The 23,557-nt window shown below is 46.6% G+C and overlaps 1 protein-coding gene across 2 annotated transcripts in view; it reads right to left on the bottom strand.

The window, feature by feature from the left end:
• Positions 1 to 23,117, bottom strand: part of SND1 (staphylococcal nuclease and tudor domain containing 1) — a 1,031,482-nt gene extending 1,008,365 nt beyond the window's left edge. The window contains exon 1 of one of the 2 annotated variants that reach the window (XM_077264371.1): positions 22,908 to 23,117. In XM_077264371.1, the coding sequence (XP_077120486.1) occupies positions 22,908 to 22,973 (66 nt within the window). In that variant the 5' untranslated portion in view covers positions 22,974 to 23,117. The remainder of the gene's footprint in view (positions 1 to 22,907) is intronic. The other variant, XM_077264369.1, reaches the window with a different exon arrangement.
• Positions 23,118 to 23,557: the final 440 nt, after the last annotated feature.

Below are 23,557 nucleotides of genomic sequence, written 5' to 3'. Positions count from 1 at the left end.
GAGTTCATTCTCTTTAGGGTTAGAAGGATTAGGGATAAATGAAGGTAGAACCATCTCCTGTGATCTGTGAAATTGCGATGCTACCTTTGGTTAAGTAGGCTGGGTCTGGCCTGAGGATAACTATCCTGTAAAAATTCCATATACGGGGGAAGTCTAGAAAGCGCCTGGATGTCTCCTATTCTGCGAGCCGATGTTATAGCTATCAGAAAAGCTATTTTGAGAGATAACATTTTGATTGAGGCTTCATTTAAGGGCTCAAAGGGGTCTTTTGTTAGAGAAGAAAGGACTAGATTTATGTCCCACGGTACCATTTTATTTTTATGTAACGATCTAGCTCTACAGACTGCCTTAATGAATCTCGACACCCAATAATTATTAGCAATATTACACGTGAACAGGGCACCAAGTGCTGACACCTGTACTCTTAGCGTGCTTGTAGAGAGTTTTAATTATAACCCCCTCTGCAGAAATTTTAATATTTGCCGTATTGGTACCCCTTCATTGATGTTAAATCTGAGAAAGTCAGGAACTTTCTCCAGGTTCTAGAGGAGATTCTTGTTGTTATCTGCTTTCTACTTTTTAAAACAGTATCTACCAAATTTGGGGAGAAGCCTTTATTTTTTTAATAATGACCGCTCAAACTCCAAGCCATTAAATGGAGTCCCTTCACTTGTGGATGGAATACTGGGCCCCTGGAAAAGTAAATTCGGAATGTCTGGTAGCACCCAGGGATCGCCTACCGACATTGTCCTGAGCCATGCTAACCAGGTTCTCCTGGGCCAGAAAGGAGCAATCAGAATGACCTTCACACGATATCGGATTTTCCTCACCACTAGAGGTAAGGCGTAAGCCAGAGTAAAATCCCATTTTATGAGGAATACGTCCACTGCCAGCAGATTTTCCCTGGGATTCACAGAACAGAAGTTTTACTTTTTTGTTGTCTCTTGTAGCAAATAGGTCCACCACTGGCCGACCCCATCGGCAGACAATTTGATTGAAGACGTCTCCATTTAGAGACCATTCCCCTTGTCTTAGTATATTGCGGCGGAGAGTCAGCTTTTATATTTTCATATTTTCCTTTCCTCTGATGTGGAGAGCAGTCAAAGATTGAAAGTTAGTTTCTGCCATCTGGAACAGGCGATCTGTGACCTGCATCAGAGTTTCGGAACGCGTTCCACCTTGATGATTTATATAGGCGACTGCCACCTGGTTGTCTGAGAGGATCCTGATGTGGTGTCCCTGCAGATACATGAGGAGTTTTTTAACTGCCAACTCAATCGCCAATAATTCTCTCCGATTGGATGAAGACGTTGCGTATGGTTCCCATTGTCCCTGAACCACAATGTCATCCATGTGAGCCCCCACCCTGAGGAGCTAGCATCCGTAGTTATCACCCGGGATATATCTATTATCCAGGGAACCCCTGCAGATAAATTATCCCTATCCAGCCACCACTTTAGGGATTCAAGGTTATTTTTTCCCCCTAATACACCCCTCAAGATTTTGTCATTAATCAAAACATCTTTCTGAAGGGGTCTAGAATGAAATTGGGCCCATCTGACCGCTGGGATGCATGATGTGAGGGACCCCAGTAGGGACATAGCTTGTCGAAGGGTCATAGAGGGTGTATTGATCGCCTTTAATACCTGATGCTGAATTTGATCTAATTTATTTTCTGGGAGGAGACACTTGTGTAGTTGAATCTAATAACAACCCTAAAAACTTTTGAATTTTTAGGGGCTGCAACCGGGATTTCTCAATTAATTATCCAGCCCAGGTGTTCCAATTTAACTCTAGTTACCTCTAATTTAGACAGTGTTCCACTGAGATCCCTGCTATGAGGAAATCAACAAGGTAGGGAACAATAAGAATATTAGATTCCCGCAAATGTGCCATAACCTCCGCAATTATTTTTGTAAATACGGTACTCTAGGGGCAGAAGTTATACCGAAGGGAAGTGCTCTGTACTGAAAATGGTGAACTACTCCCCCCATTAACACTGCTACCCTCAGGAATTGTTGGAAATCTTCATGAATGGGCACATGATAATAGGCATCTTTTAAATTCACTACTACCATAAAACAATTTTTGAACAGCATCTTTATTATTGATAAATAAGGAGAATCAAGAGTTTTTGCGTATAAATAGTATATATTTTATTACATATAATATTAACCCCTCCCCGACCCATGACGCCACGTAGGCGTCATGAAAACCCGTGCCAATCCGACCCATGACGCCTATGTGGCGTCATGGAATGATCGCGTCCCTGCAGATCGGGTGAAGGGGTTAACTCCTATTTTACCCGATCTGCAGAGACAGGGGGAGTGGTGCTTCAGCCCAGGGGGGGTGGCTTCACCCCCCCGTGGCTACGATCGCTCTGATTGGCTGTTGAAAGTGAAACTGCCAGAGCGATTTGTAATATTTCACCTAAAAAACTGGTGAAATATTACAATCCAGCCATGGCCGATGCTGCAATATCATCGGCCATGGCTGGAAATACTAAAGTGACCCCCCCCACATCCACCGATCGCCCCCCCAGCCCTCCGTTAGTCCTCCGGTCCCCTCCGTCCGCCTGCCGGCTCCCCCGTCCGCTCCCTCCTTGCTCATATCCAACCCCCCTGTGCTCCGATCCCCCCCCCTGTGCTCCGATCCACCCCCCCACCACCCCTTCATACTTACCGATCCTCCCGGTGTCCGTACGTCTGCTCGCTGGGCGCCGCCATCTTCCAAAATGGCGGGCGCATGCTCAGTGCGCCCGCCGAATCTGCCAGTACATTTTGATCGCTGTGGTAGAACCTACCACAGCGATCAAAATAAAAAAATAATAAATAACCCCCCCCCCTTTATCACCCCCATAGGGACAATAACAAAATAAAGAAATTTTTTTTTTTTTTTTCCACTAGGGTTAGGGTTAGAACTAGGGTTAGAACTAGGGGTAGGGTTAGGGGTAGGGTTAGGGTTACGGGTAGGGTTATGGCATGTGCACACAGAGCGGATCGGCCGCGGATCCGCAGTGGATCAGCCGCGGGTCCGCAGCGGATCGGCCGCCGATCCGCAGCGGATCGGCCGCTGCGAATTCGAAGCAGTTTTCCATCAGGTTTACAGTACCATGTACACCTAAGGAAAACCAAATCCGCTGTGCCCATGGTGCGGAAAATTCCGTGCAGAAACGCTGCGTTGTATTTTCCACAGCATGTCAATTCTTTGTGCGGATTCCGCAGCGTTTTACACCTGTTCCTCAATAGGAATCCGCAGGTGAAATCCGCACAAAAAAACACTGGAAATCTGCTGTAAATCCGCAGGTAAAACGCAGTGCCTTTTACCTGCAGATTTTTCAAAAATCGTGCGGAAAAATCTCACACGAATCCGCAACGTGGGCACATAGCCTTAGGGTTAGGGTTGGAATTAGGGCTAGGGTTTGAAATAGGGTTAAGATTAGGCTTGTGGTTAGGGTTACGGATAGGGTTAGGGGTGTGTTGGGGTTACAGTTGTGGTTAGGGTTGGGATTAGGGTTGGAATTAGGGTTACGGGTGTGTTGCGGTTAGGGTTGTGGTTAGGGGTGTGTTGGGGTTAGGGTTGTGATTAGGGTTATGGCTACAGTTGGGATTAGGATTAGGGGTGTGTTGGGGTTAGTGTTGAAGTTAGAATTGAGGGGTTTCCACTGTTTAGGCACATCAGGGGTCTCCAAACGCAACATGGCGCCACCATTGATTCCAGCCAATCTTGCGTTCAAAAAGTCAAATGGTGCTCCCGCCCTTCCAAGCCCCGACGTGCACCCAAACAGTGGTTTACCCCCACATTTGGGGTACCAGCGTACTCAGGACAAACTGGGCAACAACTGTTGGGGTCCAATTTCTCCTGTTACCCTTGCAAAAATAAAAAATTACTTGCTAAAACATAATTTTTGAGGAAAGAACAATTATTTTTTATTTTCACGGCTCTGCGTTATAAACTTCTGTGAAGCACTTGGGGGTTGAAAGTGCTCACCACACATCTAGATAAGTTCCTTCGGGGGTCTAGTTTCCAAAATGGGGTCACTTGTGGGGTGTTTCTACTGTTTAGGCCCATCAGGGGCTCTGCAAATGCAATGTGATGGAATGGTCTGCGGGCGTCAAAGTCTGCATTTCAAATGTCACTACTTCCCTTCCGAGCCCTGACGTGCGCCCAAACAGTGGTTTACCCCCACATATGGGGTATCAGCGTACTCACAACAAACTGGGCAACAAATATTGGGGTCCAAATTCTCCTGTTACCCTTGTGAAAATAAAAAATTGCTTGCTAAAACATCTTTTTTGAGGAAAGAAAAATGATTTTTTATTTTCACGGCTCTGCGTTGTAAACTTCTGTGAAGCACTTGGGGGTTGAACGTGCTCACCACACATCTAGATAAGTTCCTTGGGGGGTCTAGTTTCCAAAATGGGGTCACTTGTGGGGGGTTTCTACTGTTTAGGCATATCAGGGGCTCTGCAAACGTAACATGATGCCCGCAGACCATTCCATCAAAGTCTGCATTCCAAAACGTCACTACTTCCCTTCCGAGCCCCGGCATGTGCCCAAACAGTGGTTTACCCCCACATATGGGGTATCAGCGTACTCAGGAGAAACTGGACAACAACTTTTGGGGTCCAATTTCTCCTGTTACTCCTGCAAAAATAAAAAATTCTGGGCTAAAAATATATATTTTTGAGGAAAGGAAACATTTTTTATTTTCACGGCTCTGCGTTATAAACCTCTGTGAAGCACTTGGGGGTTCAAAGCGCTCACCACACATCTAGATTAGTTCCTTGGGAGGTCTAGTTTCCAAAATGGGGTCACTTGTGCGGGAGCTCCAATGTTTAGGCACACAGGGGCTCTCCAAACGCGACATGGTGTCCGCTAATGATTGGAGCTAATTTTCCATTCAAAAAGCCAAATGGCGTGCCTTCCCTTCAGAGCCCTGCCGTGCGCCCAAACAGTGGTTTACCCCCACATATGGGGTATCATCGTACTCAGGACAAACTGGACAACAACATTTGGGGTCCAATTTCTCCTATTACCCTTGGGAAAATAAAAAATTCTGGGCTAAAAATCATTTTTGAGGAAAGAAAAATTATTTTTTTATTTTCACGGCTCTGCGTTATAAACTTCTGTGAAGCACCTGGGGGTTATAAGTGCTCACTATGCATCTAGATAAGTTCCTTGGGGGGTCTAGTTTCCAAAATGGGGTCACTTGTAGGGGAGCTCCAATGTTTAGGCACACAGGGGCTCTCCAAACGCGACATGGTGTCCGCTAACAATTGGAGCTAATTTTCCATTCAAAAAGTCAAATGGCGCTCCTTCCCTTCCGAGCCTTACCATGTGCCCAAACAGTGGTTTACCCCCACATGTGAGGTATTGGTGTACTCAGGAGAAATTGCCCAACAAAATTTAGGATCCATTTTATCCTGTTGCCGATGTGAAAATGAAAAAATTGAGGCTAAAATAATTTTTTTGTGAAAACACCAAGGTTACTTACCGGTAGCCGGTTTTTCCGGAGCCCATGACAGCACACCTGAGAGAGAGGGATCCGCCCAGTCAGGACAGGAAACCTACTGAAATAAAAGGGCGGTACCTCTCCCTCGCTTCAGTTGGTTTTCCAGAGCATGAGAGGCCCTTTTGGTTAGTACATGGTAATCCATCACCACATTATAAATATAACAAAATACACCCAGCTAAAAAGTGCGCACCAAAGGGTGAAAAAAGAAGGGAGGGAATATACAGGTGCTGTCATGGGCTCCGGAAAAACCGGCTACCGGTAAGTAACCTTGGTGTTTTCCCGTCTCCCATGACAGCACACCTGAGAGATTTTTGGAGAAAGAACCACCTTAGGGAGGGACCACCGCTTGTAGCACCCTTCTACCAAAGGTAAGGTCAGACGAGGAGGATAGATCTAGCCGGTAGTGTCTAAAGAAGGTAGACGGAGAGGACCAGGTAGCGGCTTTACAAATTTGATCTATCGATACCTCTGCTTTTTCAGCCCAGGAAGTAGACACGGCCCTGGTGGAGTGAGCCTTGATGCCATCAGGGATCGGGGCGCCACAGGAAGCATAGGATAATGAAATAGCCTCCCTAATCCACCTAGCAATAGTACCCTTGGATACCCCATATCCTTTCCTACTACCCTGGAAGGCTACGAAAAGGGATTGATCTTTTCTCCACTGATTAGTCAAGGATATGTACTGCACAATAGCCCTCCTCACATCCAGTGTATGAAATTTTGCCTCCCCTGGGTTCCTAGGATTATTACAAAAGGAGGGCAACACAATCTCTTGACTTCTATGAAATTTAAGTACAACCTTTGGAAGGTATGCCGGATCTGGTCTGAGTACTACCCTGTCATCAAAAATTTGCGTGTAAGGAGGGGAGACGGACAGGGCCTGTAAATCACTCACCCTACGGGCTGATGTTAACGCAACCAGGAGTACCGTTTTAAGAGTGAGTGAGTATCTTTAATGATGATTCCTGCAGGGGTTCAAATGGACTATTGGTTAGAGCATTTAATACCAGATTTAAATCCCACGGGGGAAGTCTCTGAATTTTTATCGGTCTAGACCTACTACAGGATTTAATAAAGCGGGACACCCATCTATTGGAGGCAAGATTGCAATTATATAAGGCACCTAATGCCGACACCTGGACCTTGAGTGTATTGGTTGCCAACCCCAGTTGTAAACCCGCTTGTAAAAATTCTAAGATGGTACCCACAGGAGCCTTGTCCCCCAAAGGTTGCCCCGAAAAATCCAGAAACTTTTTCCACGTTCTACCATAAATTCTAGATGTTACTGGTTTTCTACTTTTTAATAAGGTGGAAACTAACCCCGGCGAAAACCCCCGCCTACTCAGTAATGCCCTCTCAAATTCCAGGCTGCAAGATGGAAGCCCTTCACCTGAGAGTGGCATATTGGGCCCTGGGTTAGTAGGTCCGGAATCTCTGGTAGGATCCACGGATCGGTTATAGACATTTGTCTCAGGAGGGAGAACCAAGGTCTTTTCGGCCAAAATGGAGCAATCAATATTACTCTCGCTTGCTCCATTCTGATTTTCCTCACTACTGCTGGTATCATTGCTATTGGTGGAAACACATACGCGAGACTGAAATCCCATTGAATCTGCAGGGCATCTACTGCGAAGGGATTCTCCCTCGGGTCTAGTGAACAGAACCTGTCTACCTTCCTGTTGTTTAGAGTGGCAAACAAATCTATCACAGGTAAGCCCCAGGCCTGCACTATCTCTTGAAAGACCCGGGGATTTAAAGACCACTCCCCCTGCCTCAGTGTCTTGCGACTTAGGTAGTCTGCTCTCGAATTCTCGATTCCCCTTATGTGAAGAGCAGAGAGGGATAGCAGGTGGTGTTCTGCTATTTGTAGGAGGACAGACGCTGACTTCATTAGGGAAGGGGATCTCGTCCCCCCTTGGTGGTTGATATATGCCACCACTGCGCGATTGTCCGACATGACCCTGGTATGGTGGCCCTGAATGATGGGAAGGAAGTGTTTCACAGCTCTTTCTACTGCCCATAATTCCCTTAAATTTGACGCTTGTTGTGACTCTAGATGGGACCAAGATCCCTGAACAGAGAGAGTCCCTAAATGAGCTCCCCATCCTGTACCGCTTGCGTCTGTGGTGATGACCTGTTCTATCGGAGTTACCCACTGGACCCCAGATGTTAAATGATTTCTTATGGTCCACCATTTTAGGGAATCCGTTACCCCCAATGAAAGACACAGCTTGCCCTCTAAACGCCCTTTTAACAGTTTTTGCGCCGACAGGACCTCCCACTGTAATAATCTTAGGTGGAATTGAGCCCATCTTACTGCGGGTATACAGGACGTCAGAGAGCCCAGCAAGGACATTGCTTTTCTCAAAGTCATTACAGGGTGTTGAATTGCTGTTTCCACAAGATTTTGGATTTTGACCAGCTTGTTTTCTGGTAGAAGACAAAGCTGACGCCCGGAGTCCAGAACCAGGCCTAGAAAGGACTGAACCGGCTCCGGCGTCAACCTTGATTTGGCAAGATTTATTTTCCACCCCAGCAATTCTAGTGTCGTCATAACCTCTTCTATTTGTGACAGGCAGTGCGCCGCTGAGTTCCCTATTATCAGGAAGTCGTCCAGATATGGAACAATTACCACGTCCCGTGAGCGGAGGAAGGACATGACCTCTGACATCAGCTTGGTAAAAATTCTTGGCGCTATTGACAGGCCGAACGGGAGGGCAGTGTACTGATAGTGCCTGAGACAACCTTGGACATAAACCGCTACCCTTAGGAATTTTTGAAAATCTTGATGAATTGGGACATGATAATAGGCGTCTTTTAAATCGATAGCTGCCATGAAGCACTGTGGGAACAAGAGTTTTATCGCTGTATTTACAGACTCCATTTTGAAGGAACAGTTTACTACCGATTGATTGAGGCGTTTTAGATTGACGATAGTTCTTAGTGACCCGTCTGGTTTTTTTATCAAAAAAAGAGGGGAATAAAAACCTTTTCCCTGTTCCTTCCACGGGACTTCTATCAAAACACGTTTTGAAACCAGCTCTAGTACCTCTGTTTCCAAGGCTAGCTGCTCTTCCGGGGTTTTTCTTTGGGGTGTTGAAATAAAAGTCCGTCGCGGTGGATAAACAAAATCTATTTTTAGGCCGTCTTTGACCACCATCAGAGCCCAATGAGAGGGGGAGATGTTTACCCAGGCTGGGAAAAAAGATGAAAGCCTCCCCCCTACTGGCCTGGCGTCATTGGGAGGGCTTTTTAGTTGAAGTTGAGGGACCTTTAAACATATATCCACATCCCCTTTTGTCTCTGGAGTCCCAGCCCCTTCTGTCTCCCGGGGGGCGGCCTCTACTAAATTTGCCCCTCCGAAAATAAGGCCTTCTAAAGTCCACTGGAAAGCGAGGAAAACCCTTTTTCCTGTCACCGGCTTTTTCCAGAATGTCCTCCAACTTTTTACCGAAGAGGAAATGGCCATCACAAGGTATAGAACAGAGTCTGTTTTGAGGGCAGGTCTCCCGGGCACCCCTTTAACCAGAGAGCACGCCTAGCTGCATTGGATAAACCTGCAGCTCTGGCCGCCAACCTTACGGAATCTGCTGATGAATCTGCTATAAAGGCGGCTGCCCCTTTAGCCATAGTCACATTAGATAAAATTTCGTCTCTTGGAGCTTTAGATGTCAACTGCTCCTCTATTTGCTGTAGCCAAACAATAAGGGAACGAGACACACAGGTTCCTGCAATTGCAGGTTTCAGAGCGCCTGCGGTTGCTTCCCAGGTGTGTCTTAAGAAACCGTCCGCCTTTTTATCTAAGGGGTCCCTTAATACCCCAGAGTCCTCTAAGGGAAGGGATATCTTTTTAGAAGATTTTGCTACTGCGCCATCAATTTTAGGCACTTTATCCCAAGTCTCTGAATCTTTTTCCTCAAAGGGGTAACGTCTTTTAGAAGCCGAGGGCAGATTACCCGATTTTTCCGGCTTTTTCCATTCTTTGTCAATAAGGGCTTTTATTTTGGAGTTAACGGGAAACGTACGTTTTCTTTTTTCCTCCAACCCTCCGAACATAATGTCCTCCAGGGATTTGGCTGTCTTCTCATCTTTTAGGCCCATAGAAGCTCTAACGGCTTTAACCAGTTTGTCCATGTTTTCGGTAAGAAAGCATGGACGCCCCCCAATATCACTATCTGAAGAGGAGCCAGGGGACTTAGAGGCGGAGGAGCAGGGAGACAATGGATCCTCCTGATATTCCTCTTCAGAATGAGAAACCTCCGACGCGGAAACTGGTTCTGGGTCTCTACTACCCTTTTTCTTAAGGGCCGCTTTAACAGAGCCTTCTACTTCTGCTCTAATTATTGCCCTTAGACTAGAGGCAAAGTCAGGGGTTTCTTCCTGGATGGTTTTTTGAATACAATCTAAGCAAAGACTTTTCTGCCACTGGACTGCCAACGAAGCTCTACAGAGGGCACATTCCTTATTCCTGGTCTTGGAGCTAGCCTTCCTCGGCGCCTGCCAAGTAAACAGAAAATGTAGCCTATTACCACCAGGGTGACATTCACGTAGATCACTCACCACCCGCTGACCACAAACGGTACCGGAATCTGAGGCGGACTAGGAGCACGTGGAACGATTCTTCTGGGGGTAGAATCCTGAGACGACCGACCAGGGCGTTTGCCACTCCTTGCGCTCGAGCGGCTATCTTTTTTGGTACGCTGGTGAGCAGGCGTATCACTTGACAGGGGCTCACGCTGCTGCTGCTGCTGTAAAGGCTGCTGCTGCTGCTGGAGTTCCATACGATCCTCCATGTCTGGAATAGCTGTATGGAAATGAGCGTTGCTCCAGCGTTATTTCTCCCTTAATAAAGGGTACTCGTGCTCTCCACCTCTTCCGGTGACCGTTGCGCTCTTTTTCCTTCCCCTGGATACCGCCGGGTAGCCTGTGGCGTTACCGGCGTTCTCTGCATGGGCGCCGCCATCTTGGATCCGGCGCGCCGGTCTGACGTCACGCGGGCACGCCCACTCCCAGCGTACCTTGCGCGCAACGTCAGCCGCGCATCCGGAAGTGGCCCAGCTAAGGGGGAGAGAGCGGCGTGGCGGACAGAGACCGGCCCCAGGAGTCCGGACTGTGCCGGACCGACGCCCGCACGTGCGCAAGAGCCCTATGGGATCTGCGAACGGCGCTACCGCTCCTGAAGGCCGACATACAGGCGCCCTGCCTGTGCTTCCAGTGCCGGGACAAGAGCGGGTAAGAAGATCTTCTGTTAATAAAATCGAACCGCCGTTCTTCAGCACAAGGGGTTCCCATCAGGACAGGAAACCCAACTGAAGCGAGGGAGAGGTACCGCCCTTTTATTTCAGTAGGTTTCCTGTCCTGACTGGGCGGATCCCTCTCTCTCAGGTGTGCTGTCATGGGAGACGGGAAAAAAAAAAGTACTTTTTCATTTTTACGGATCAATTTGTGAAGCACCTGGGGGTTTAAAGTGCTCACTATGCTTCTAGATAAGTTCCTTGGGGGGTCTAGTTTCCAAAATGGGGTCACTTGTGGGGGAGCTCCAATGTTTAGGCACACGGGGGGCTCTCCAAACGTGACATGGTGTCCGCTAAAGATTGGAGCCAATTTTTCATTCAAAAAGTCAAATGGCGCTCCTTCCCTTCCGAGCCCTGCCGTGCGCCCAAACAGTGGTTTACCCCCACATATGAGGTATCAGCGTACTCAGGACAAATTGGACAACAACGTCCGTGGTCCAGTTTCTCCTTTTACCGCTGGGAAAATAAAAAAATTGTTGCTAAAAGATCATTTTTGTGACTAAAAAGTTAAATGTTCATTTTTTACTTCCATGTTGCTTCTGCTGCTGTGAAACACCTGAAGGGTTAATAAACTTCTTGAATGTGGTTTTGAGCACCTTGAGGGGTGCAGTTTTTAGAATGGTGTCACTTTTGGGTATTTTCAGCCATATAGAACCCTCAAAATGACTTCAAATGTGAGGTGGTCCCTAAAGAAAATGGTTTTGTAAATTTTGTTGTAAAAATGAGAAATCACTGGTCAAATTTTAACCCTTATAACTTCCTAGCAAAAAAAAAAATTGTTTCCAAAATTGTGCTGATGTAAAGTAGACATGTGGGAAACGTTATTTATTAACTATTTTGTGTCACATAACTCTCTGGTTTAACAGAATAAAAATTCAAAATTGCGAAATTTTCAAATTTTTTGCCAAATTTCCGTTTTTTTCACAAATAAACTCAGAAATTATCGACCTAAATTTACCACTAACATGAAGCCCAATATGTCACGAAAAAACAATCTCAGAATCGCTAGGATCCGTTGAAGCGTTCCTGAGTTATTACCTCATAAAGGGACACTGGTCAGAATTTCAAAAAACGGCAAGGTCATTAAGGCCAAAATAGGCTGGGTCATGAAGGGGTTAATAATTATTCATCATTATAAATACAAAGACAATCTGTCAATATGGAAAAGTAGATGATCCAGCTTGGTGATAGCGCAGCGTGACCGCTGAAGGACAGGGCTGACTCTGTGCTAAGGTTCCTAAACAATTGCCAACTACCAGGTGGGCGTATGCCAAAATAACCCTGAGTAGATCTATATTGAATGAGTGTGACAACAAAAAGTATAGCGGTGCTGACCGCGCTGTATCAAATGGCAGCGCTGATCCAATAAACTATGAATGTCACACCTAATATCCAAAAGAAGAGGAACCGCACATAAACAGTAAAAGTGTATCCGGATTATTTACCCATGTTGTAGAGAAGTCAGACCTGGGAGCGATCACTCTCCCCGACGCACGTTTCGCGAGAAGGACTCTCGCTTCTCCACGCCCCCTTGAGGAAGCGAGGGTCCTTCTCGCGAAACGCGCGTCGGGGAGAGTGATCGACAGATTGTCTTTGTATTTATAATGATGAATAATTATTAATATTATATGTAATAAAATATATACTATTTATACGCAAAAACTCTTGATTCTCATTATTTATGATTAGTTTGAGTTTAGTATATTTATTAGCATTTGTATTGCTGTTTTTTTTATATACTCAATCTTTATTATTGAGTTGATAGACTCCATCTGAAAGGTATGTTTAACCAGATAACTATTAAGATGTCTAAGATTTATAATGGTCTTATAAGTCTCATCAGGCTTCTGAATAAGAAACGGGAGAATAAAATCCCTTTCCTCTACCAGACTTTGGAATCTCTATAAGGACATTTTTAGAACAAAGACCACACCTCTTCTAAAGCAGATTGTTCCAGGGGAGAACGTATAAAGGAATTTAAAATTATCCCGTGGGGTACGGATAAACTGAAGCGTGAGACCCTGGGAAATAGTGTTTTGTACCCAAACACCATTTGTCATCTCTGACCATTCTGAATAGAACTGCAATAGTCTACCCCCCACCGGGATTCCTAGTCATTTGTCTTCCTTCTCTCCCTCCTTTGAGGAACGACGGAACATATATCCTGTACCTCTTCTACGTCTATCATCCCATCTAGACCGATCTCTTACAGGTGAAAAGGCACGCTTCCTTCCCCGACCAAATCTCTTATTGAAGGGACAACGATAGGACCCAAATGGATTAGGGAACTTCTTTTTGTCATCTCCTGCTTTCTCTAGTTCATCCAAGGCGAGACCAAATAAATAATCTCCTTTGCACGGAATGGCACAAAGTTTTGATCTTGTTTGTATATCACCTGGCCAGCATTTTAACCACAGGGCTCTCCTAGCCGCATTAGAGAGTTTTGCTGCTCTAGCAGCCATTTTAACAGAGTCAATGGAAGCGTCCTGACAAGAAAGCAGCCGCCTCCTGAATCACTGGTAAAGCAGTAAAGGTACCGTCACACTCAGCTACTTTGCAACGAGAACGACAACAATCCGTGACGTTGCAGCGTCCTGGATAGCGAACTCGTTGTGTTTGACACGCAGCAGCGATCTGGATCCCGCTGTGCCATCGCTGGTCGGAGCTAGAAGTCCAGAACTTTATTTCGTCGCCAGGTCAGCGTGTATCGTCATGTTTGACATCAAAAGCTAAGACGCCAGCAATGCTTGACATGGAGCTAACAACCAGCGAGAACGAGAAGTGAGTCACCGTTACGTCACTGGATCGCTCCTGCATTGTTCTGGAGTTGCTGTGTTTGACGTCTCTACAGCGACCTAAACAGCGACGCTCCAGCGATCTAGTTTAGGTCGGCTCGTTGTCTATATCGCCGCAGCGTCGCTGAGTGTGATGGTACCTTAAGAATAGAGTCCCTAGAAGCTCCCACTTTCAACTGGGTCTCTAACTGGTCCAGCCAAACCATCATTGACCTGGCTGTACAGGTTGAAGCCACTGCAGGTCTTAAAGAACCGGCCGCCATTTCCCCAGGTACCCTTTAGAAATATCAGATTACTCACCGGTAATGCTCTTTTATAGAGCCCACGACAGCACCCACTGAGAGAGGGGATCCGCCCCTAGGAACAGGAAACCTACAGAGATAAAAGGGGCGGCCCCCCCTCGCTCCTCAGTTGTTTTACAGAGAAAAAGGAGGAACCGCTGCCAGGTTTTTTAGTTTAACAGGTTTTAGGCATATATACATATTTACAACTTCACATCATATTACTCTATTATATACATCTCCCTATTAAGACACCACGTGCAACTAAATAAAGAAAAGGGAGGGATTTGAATGGGTGCTGTCGTGGGCTCTATATAAGAGCATTACCGGTGAGTAATCCGATATTTTCTATTCGCCACGACAGCACCCACAGAGATTTTCAGAGACTATATACTGGGTGGGTTAACTGAATCAAGAACCGAAACCCCAAAGGTTAGGTCAGAAGCAGCAGATAGGTCTAATCTATAGTGTCTATAGAAGGTATTTGATGAAGACCAAGTTGCAGCCTTACATATAAGGTCTATCGGCACATTCGCCCTTTCTGCCCAGGAGGTCGACACGGCTCTTGTGGAGTGTGCTCCCACATGCATTGGAGGATCTCTTCCTCCAGCTTTATACGACAGGACTATGGCATCTCTAATCCAGCGTGATAGCGTGTTCTTTGTAACTCTGGAACCCTTGGTTTTTCCCTGGAAAGACACAAAGAGCCCTACTCTTCCTCCAGTCCCTAGTCCTCTCTAAGTAGGCTAGAATAGTTCTCTTAACATCTAGGGTATGAAGCCTGGCTTCTTCTGGAGTCGAGTGGTCTTTATAGAAGGTAGGTAACAAGATCTCCTGGGATCTATGAAAACTAGTGGCTACCTTAGGGAGATAACAAGGGTCCGTTTTCAAAATTATTCTATCAGATGTCACGGATAGATAAGGAGGGTCAATTGACAAGGCATGGAGATCACTCACTCTTCTATCGGATACTAACGCTACTAACAGTATTGTTTTTAGCGAGATGTTCTTTAATGAGGCCGCATGTAGAGGCTCAAACGGGCTTTGTGTCAAGGCATCTAGGACCAGAGATAGATCCCACTGAGGCACCTGTGGTATATGAATAGGTTTTGATCGTTCACATGCTGATATAAAATGAGAAACCCATCTATCTCCCGCCACATCATAACTAAAGAGGGCTCCTAGAGCTGCAACCTGGACTCTTAGAGTATTTACAGACAGTCCCAATTCAAGTCCTTTTTGTAAGAACTCCAATATTGAAAATATAGGTACTTCAGCGGAAAGTTGTGCAGTATGAAATTGAAGGAATTTTTTCCAAACCCTGACATAGATTTGGGTAGTGGAAGGCTTTCTACTCTTCATAAGAGTATCTATAAGCCCACTGGAAAAACCCCTTAGAGTTAGTAAGTGCCTCTCAAATTCCATACCGTCAGATTCATGCCTTTTACCCGAGGATGGAAAAACGGTCCCTGAGACAACAGGTCCTTGGTCTGAGGCAGGATCCAAGGGTCTGTAGTTGACATCGCCCTGAGCCAGGAAAACCATGGTCTTTTGGGCCAGAATGGGGCTACCAACAGAACTCTTGCCCCCTCCTCCCTTATTTTTCTTATTACTATAGGTAATAGATTCCATGGAGGGAACGCATAGGCCAGGTCGAATGTCCATGGCACCTGAAAGGCATCGAATATGTCGGGGTTGTCCAGTCTGCAAAGGGAAGCAAATGTTTTGACCTGACGGTTGGACCTTGTTGCGAATAGGTCTATTTGTGGCACGCCCCATCGGTCTGTTATCAGCCGGAAAATATTTCTGCTGAGCATCCACTCCCCTTGATGAAGGGTATGGCGACTAAGGAAATCGGCACGAATGTTGTCTATGCCTCTGATGTGCACCGCTGATAAGGACAACAGATGACTTTCGGCTAACGTCATGATGTCCGATGAGATTTTCATAAGATTTTCTGACCGTGTACCTCCTTGATTCAAATAGGCTACTGCCGAGGTGTTGTCTGAGAGGACCCTTGTGTGAGAGCCTCGTAGCTGGGGAAGAAAGTGGAGTAGGGAATAATATATGGCTCTTAATTCTTTCACATTAGAGGAATTAGCCAATTCTGACCTGGACCAAAGGCCCTGAACCACCTGATCACCAAAATGTGCTCCCCAGCCCTCCGGACTAGCATCCGCAGTTACTACAGTAGAAGGGGTGATGACCCATGGTACCCCCTGTGATAGATTTCCCCAATCTAACCACCATGTAAGGGAGTGTACTACCTCTGCCGTTAGGAAAATTGTTCAATCTAAATGTACCCTATTTTTAGTGTCCTCCTGTAATACCAATTTTTGGAGCTGCCTGGTATGGAATTGAGCCCATTTAACCGCAGGGATACATGATGATAGTGAACCCAACAATGACATGGCATTTCTCAGTGACATTACGCTTTTTGATAGCTAAACCCACTTTGCTAATAATCGAAAACTTTTTATCATCAGGCAACCAACATTTTTGGTCTACTGAATCCAGAAGGAGTCCTAAAAACCTCTGACAAGTGACGGGTGTGGAGTCTGGATTTTTCCCAGTTAACAATCCATCCAAGCTTTTGTAAAGAGAATACTACCTCCTCTAACCTTTGCTCACACTGAAAGAATTTTTTTCCCACAATTAGTAGGTCATCAAGATATGGGATGACCAACGTGTCTTTTAATCGTAGAAAGGACATTACTTCCAAAAGTAACTTAGTAAAGACCCTAGGAGCCATAGATAGACCAAAGGGCATTGCTCTATATTGAAGATGACGAACTTGACCGTCTATAAAAACTGCTACCCGAAGAAACTGCTGGTGTGACTGGTGTATAGGAAGATGGTAATAAGCATCTTTGAGATCCAGTACTACCATGTAACAGTTAGGGAACAAATTTTTAATGGCTGATCGAATGGATTCCATTTTAAATGTTGTGGGTTTTATGAACATGTTTAGTTTTTTCAAATTAAATATAGTTCTATAGGATCCGTCAGGTTTGGTAATCAGAAACAAGGGGGAGTAGAACCCCTGCCCCGTTTGAGATGACGGAACCTCTATTAAGACCCGTTTGGTAAGAAGGGACTTAATTTCTACTTCCAACGCTTCTTGTTGTAGTCTGGATTTTAGGGAGGTGAGCAGGAAGGAATCCGGGGGTTTTTGGACAAAGTCTAGGGTGAGGCCTGAGGATATTAATTTTATGGCCCATTGGTTGACAGTTATTTCCTTCCACTGATTGATAAATCCCAGTAGTCTACCACCCACTGGTGGAATAGGGTTCCCGGGATTTTTCGGCTGGTTTGAAGGGACGTTTGTTAAACAAATTGCCTTTCTGCCTGAAGTCTTTCCTCCATTGCTCTTTAAAGCTTCCCTTTCTGCCAAATGTTGGCCTCCTGAATGCCCTTCTGTAAGCAGGAACAAAGGGATTAGGAAAACCTTTTTTACGTTCACCCGCCTTAGTGAGTATCTCATCCAGAATAGTTCCAAAGAGGTACTCACCCTGACAGGGTAAGGCACACAACTTGGATCTGGACTGGGCATCCCCCTTCCAGTTTTTTAACCATAAGGCTCGGCGGGCAGTATTTGCGAGGCTAGCTGTCCTGGCCGCCAGGCGGAGAGAATCCACGGAGGCATCGGATATAAATGCCGCAGCGCTCCTAATCAAGGGGATGGATGCCCGCAATTTCTCCCTAGATATACCACTCTTGATATTCTGGTCCAGCTGGTCTAACCAAACCAGCATAGATCTACTGGTACATGTGGTCGAGATTGCCGGCCTAAACACAGTTACACAGGCCTCCCACGATTTTTTCAAAAGTGCATCCGATTTCCTATCCATGGGATCAGATAAGGAGCCTGCATCTTCCACTGGTAGAGAAGAACGGCGGGAAGTGGATGCGACAGCCGCATCAACCTTTGGAACTTTAGTCCAGGTATTTAAATCTTCGTCCTCAAAGGGGTAACGTCTCTTACAGGATACTGGTATAAACCCCTTCTGTCCCTTGCTCCATTCTTTTTTAACGAGGTCTTTTATAGCCTGGTTTACTGGGAATACGTGGCCCTTTCGCTGAGATAGACCTGCGAACATAACCTCCTGGGCCGTTTGGGGTTCTTTAACCTCCGACACCCCCATCGTTTTCCTCACTGATTTGACTAGACTTTACGCCATCAGTCGGGAAACAGACATGTTCCTCCTCATCTGAGGAACCGGACAAGTGGGAGACGTCTGAATCAATCTCCCCACTTTCCGCCGACGTGTCAGCATTAGGTGAGGATTTTCTCCTACTCCTCTTTTCAACACTGCCTGAGGGACCACCACTCAACGACTGGAGTTCCTCCCGAATCATAAGCCGTACTTCGTCCATTTTAACGGACTCCTCCTGCCGCAGGGTGTTATCTATGCATGCCTGACACAACCTTTTAGAATGAGAGTCAGGCAGGGGCTCAATACATATAGCACACTGCTTGTGCTTGGTCTTCTCCTTGCCTAAAGGGACATAAGCAGAGGAGATCAATATAAGCTCTCAAGGAGCTGTATACCCAATCATTCTAAGGTATACTATATACCGGTTGTTGGGTGGATCGTCCGGCCTGGGGTGTGGAACGGGATGATTTCCTTCCCGATTTATCAGTGGAATCACTCTTTCTGGAGTGTCCACTATTCCTTTTTGCAGCATTACCACTTTGCATTAGTGGCTCTTCTACAGGGTGCTCACTGACTTCCTCGTGGGACGACATAATGCGCACTGTTTTCCCTACCTAACGGATTTTTATAGTGCGGACTATCAATCCTAGCCCCAGCAGCTGCAATCGCCTTTTTTTTTTTTTTTTTTTTTAATTACCTGCATCAGGAGGCTTGCGAACACCGCCAGGAGGAATCCAACATGGCGGTTCCCCCGGAAATGCAATGCCGACCTCAGGGGGTCGGCCATACTACATCCGGGATTCCAGACGCACTGCGCATGCGCCCGCGTCTGCCGCATTTTCCCGGCACTGCAACCCCACGCATCGTACCTGAGGGACCGGGGGGAGCCACAGCTGTTCAGCGCCACACCGTTCCAGACTGGGACCGACCAGGTAACTTCACACTGCCATGATCGTCCTTCAAAAACGATGTCCCAGCAGGGAGATCGTTGGAACATTTCAGGCCCCACTATTCGGCCGGTGCAGACGAGGAGGGAACCATCAGGAATCCCCGACTCTGCTTTTACTCGCTCTGGAGCCCCTGCCGCTCAGCAGAGACGTACAGGCGGCATCCAGGCGAGTTTTCCTCTTCTCAGACACCGCTGTACAGTGTCTACAGAGATCTGCTCTGTGGGCTTCCTTCTAGGAACAGGAACCCAACTGAGGAGCGAGGGGGGGGCGCCCCTTTTATCTCTGTAGGTTTCCTGTTCCTAGGGGCGGATCCCCTCTCAGTGGGTGCTGTCGTGGCGAATAGAAAAAGTGTCTGCCTTCCTGTCAAGGGGGTCCTTACGGGTTCCCATATCCTCAAAGGGGAGAGAGGCCAGTTTCACCACTTTGGCTATTGCCGCATCTAACTTAGGGGCTTTTTCCCCAATTGATAACTGCAGGGTCATCAAAGGGATACCTGCGTTTCTGTGCTGGTGGTAAGGAATTTTTTTTATTTTTTTTTTTGTCAGGTTTCTTCCACTCCTCAATAAGTTTTTGAATTTTTTCATTTAGCGGAAAAACTCTACGTTTCTTTTGCTCCAATCCACTACACATAATCTCCTCCTTGGACAGTTGGGGTTTGGGTTCCTGTTGGCACTCAGAGCAGCATGGGACGCCCGGCTAAGCCGCAGCACACCGGGTGGCGCCATCAGATGTCGCCGCAGACAGTCCCCAGCCACACCATCCCACCGGAAGGTGGAGACCCAGGCGACATACTTACCTAGCGCTGGCTCAGAGACAGGACACCTCCGGCGACCGCTCCCTGCCGAAAATGTCACCACCGTGCAGCCCTGCCAGGACCACCGTGACATCTCCAGGATCTCCGAACCGGCCGAGGTAGAAGACTTCCCCCCTGAGTCGGCCGGCCTGGGATCCTTCTGTAAATTCTGTAGGATCCAGTCCCTTTAGGAACAGGAAACCAACCGATACATGGGAGAGGTGCCACCCTTTTGTATCTGTGGGTTTCCTGTTCATAAGGGGCGGATCCCTTCTCTCGTGGTGCTGTCATGGGAGTCCGAATAAACAGGGTCACCTTGACATGGTGGGATAGCTTTTAAGGGTTTTTTTTTTTTATTAAAATTTTGTTATTGAAGCACCCTATTTTATTTTCATGCGCTATTGCCATTTATTTACTGCAGGGTTTTTGCTCATTTTGTTTTCATCTTCGGTTTTGTCTGTTTAGTGGCCAGCATGAACATGCGATTACAAGTACACAAACTTAATATTGCAATTCATCTTTAGGTTTTTGTTACAATATAATGTGTAGAAACATCTATAGTTAGAATATGCACTGGGAGTAACTGGTCCTAGAATAGTAATAGTGCATGTACAGTAGCAGAGAGCCCCACTGCAGTGACCTGAACATGACCTACATCACCTACTGTCAAGCAATCTCCAGGTCACAACTGTGGAGCTTCCTACTACACTCTACTACTATTCTACGACACTTGTCAGCAACAAGACAGCAATTTGACATCTATAGTGATCCCTGGAGGAAATGTCACAAATAGTGGGGGGGGGGGGAATGAACTTCAGACTGGTCTAGGCTTAGCAGATTCTAGATACAGATGATCAGGGCACAAAGTTGTAACAAACTTATCGACCAACACCAGAAGTGAACGTGGTTTTCAACAGGGCTGTGGAGTCGGAGCCCATTTTGGTGGAGTCCGTGTCATGAAAATTAACGAGTCGGAGGTTTGGCTTACTGACTCCACAGCCCTGGTTTTCTAACAATATCCCATGGTTCTAAATTTCTGCCAGCTGCAGGTCACCAATAGATCTGAAGCACCATGTAAGAAGGACAGCAGCCCGAATATGATTTCAGAAGAGGATATTAGAACTCGTCACTCATTACATGCGTTTCCGCCATCCCTTATTGTTCGTATGTGTTTTTTCCCCTGGATAAGAGCAAAGAAGGCCAAGACATCGCTACAGACTGCACCTCAAATACCTATAATACCAAATGCCCTCCACAAAAAAAAAAATAAATAAAGCTGCAAACCAAGACCTTCAAGGAAGCATTGGCAGCAAAGCTAAAGTCCACAGCTTAGGAGTTAGATATGCAGAATGACTTATGAAAAATATGTGTGGGGGATTTATTTCAACTGGAGAACTTTGAGCTGTGGTAGTGACCATGAAGGCAGATATTTCTCTTGTTTTCCAGTCAGTAATCCCACTGTGTAACTACAGTCAGACACCCACCAGCCAGCCAGATATTACCGCTAAACAAGAAATAGATTGTATGCACCTTACTACGCAGCAGTACAGAAGCCAACTCAAGCTCAATTAACGTTACACTCCTATCTCCATCAGTCCGTGCACGTATGAGAGCAGAAGTCACATCACTCAAGAATCCTACTTTCCCCAGCCATTTAGAAAACACTACAAGAATTTCTCAGTTATTCCTCCAGCCACATCACAAAAGATAGAAAGAGCCAGAAACTAGCTGCCTGCACCTAGACAAGCTGCACATCACATGACAACTGTCAATCAACTGAAGAACTACTTACAATATTTTTGTAAACAAACACCCAATTTACATCACTGTATAAGAGGAACAAGACTTGTAATAAATTAATATTTACTAAAAGCAGACTTCTGTTTCAAGTGCAGGAATAAGTAACCCAACATGAACAGATCTACAGTCGTAACCATTTGTTAGCTGGACAAATACAAACGATCTTATAAAATAAGTGCCACTGAGACATACAATTTTACTCGGCCACCCCAGAAAGGTGCCCAGTCTGCTTTGCAACTAGTAGACTAATATGTAAAAGGGATTAGAGACCCATTTGGAAAATGGTATCTGATCTGCAGACAGGAGGTTTTAGTAGGATGAGCCAATCAAATTGATATACATTTTTTGGAGAAAAGTTTTAGTAAACTTACAAATTATTCATTGACCTCCCTGGTGTCTATGCATGAGTCCTGTGGGCAGGTCTTGTACAGTGATTGACATTCTTCACTGTATGCAGAGCTAGCTGTCAGTCACCGAGTAGGACCGCCCACTGGACTCTTGTATATACACACACCTGAAATTTTCACTGAATAAAAAACACTATATACTGAAACTTGTGACAAACCTATACATGATCCTGCTCAGCGTCTTCTCCCCACTATACTGTGCACAGATGGGACTGTATATAACGTGACAGGTTACCTTCAGGTAAAGCCCTTTACAGGTTGGGGGAAAATCATTACCTTCAGGCAAATCTCTTGTCCATTAAAAGATGCCAAGTACTGCTCAGTGCCACAAGTGCTGCAACCTCCAAGTCCTAACCAGAGAGGTTTCCTGTCCGGCACTACCAAGCCATGTGCTGCCGGAACACAGCTGCTCTATGAGGACATTATGGACTTTATGTGGCGCCAAAGTAAACAACAATAAAACCACACTGAAAGTTACAATGCCCGCAGAGGCTGGATGCATGGCACACTAGCGGAGAATCTAGGGTGCCAGCCATGGCAGGAAGGAAATAGTACCCATCCTGATGGGGTAGTCAGGAGGTATGGGCACAGGCTACACAGCCTCAGTACCAGGCACCGAACAGCACCCTCGCTATATACAGGGCAAGCACCGTGCCAGGGGGTACACTAGGGCCTGGGACTTGTAGTCCCACACCAGAGCCTCCAGCTGGTGAGCAGCTTTGTCCTTTGTACCCAGCCACTGCCATGGCAGCGAGCTCCACACAACTTTCCTTCCTCCAAGAAACTTGTCCTTGTCCAGCGCATGCGGAAGTGCCCCAGCCTGCTGCCAGCCTGCACATTCCATGCCCTGCACCTCAGCCCCCAGACACCCGCCTGCCCCAGCCCCCGCAGCCGGTCCACGGGCTGTCTCACCATCTTCACAATGCCTCGCTGTAATGTAGGGACTGACGGCACATTCTGAGCTCCGGAGGAAGCCATGACGAGACAGACAGAACGACAAGCGTGGAGCGTAGAGAAGAAGAACCGGGCCGGAACCTGCAGCTGCTGCTTCCCTCACACACTGACTGACTCAGAGAGCGAGACTTCGCCGTACAGCCGCTATTTATCGAACCGCCCCCTCCGAGTGCACCGCGCATGCGTCATATACAAAGGCGGCTATAGAGTGGTTTCACGATGACGCGGCTTCCCCGCCTACCGGGGGCGTGTACTTCCGGGCCGCTGTGGTAGGAAGGACACGTCAGCACGTGTGTGTTCAGGCAGTGATCGGGATCCTACCGTGCTCTGGGCATGAAGTTTCGGGAAAGTTTTGTGGCGCCAAATTAATTCTGTTCCTTCCTTGGAAGTGACTGGGGCCGATCGGGCACAGGCTCCTCAGTGTAACGCGTGGCCGCAGAGATTTATGGCAATGCTTATTATATGCCCGAGCAGCTGATAGATCTGGTGCCTGCAGAGTGCCGGACCTAGCCATAGGTAACAAGGCAGCGGTGGAGCTTTAGTTTAGGACCAGCCATTTAGGCCGGTACTATAAAAGCAAATTCCTGCCACAAGTCCTAGTGCGAACT

This window comes from Ranitomeya variabilis, chromosome 5 (genome assembly GCF_051348905.1).
Source record: "Ranitomeya variabilis isolate aRanVar5 chromosome 5, aRanVar5.hap1, whole genome shotgun sequence".
NCBI classification, from domain to species: Eukaryota; Metazoa; Chordata; class Amphibia; order Anura; family Dendrobatidae; genus Ranitomeya; species Ranitomeya variabilis.
This window is presented reverse-complemented; position numbering and strand designations above follow the sequence as displayed.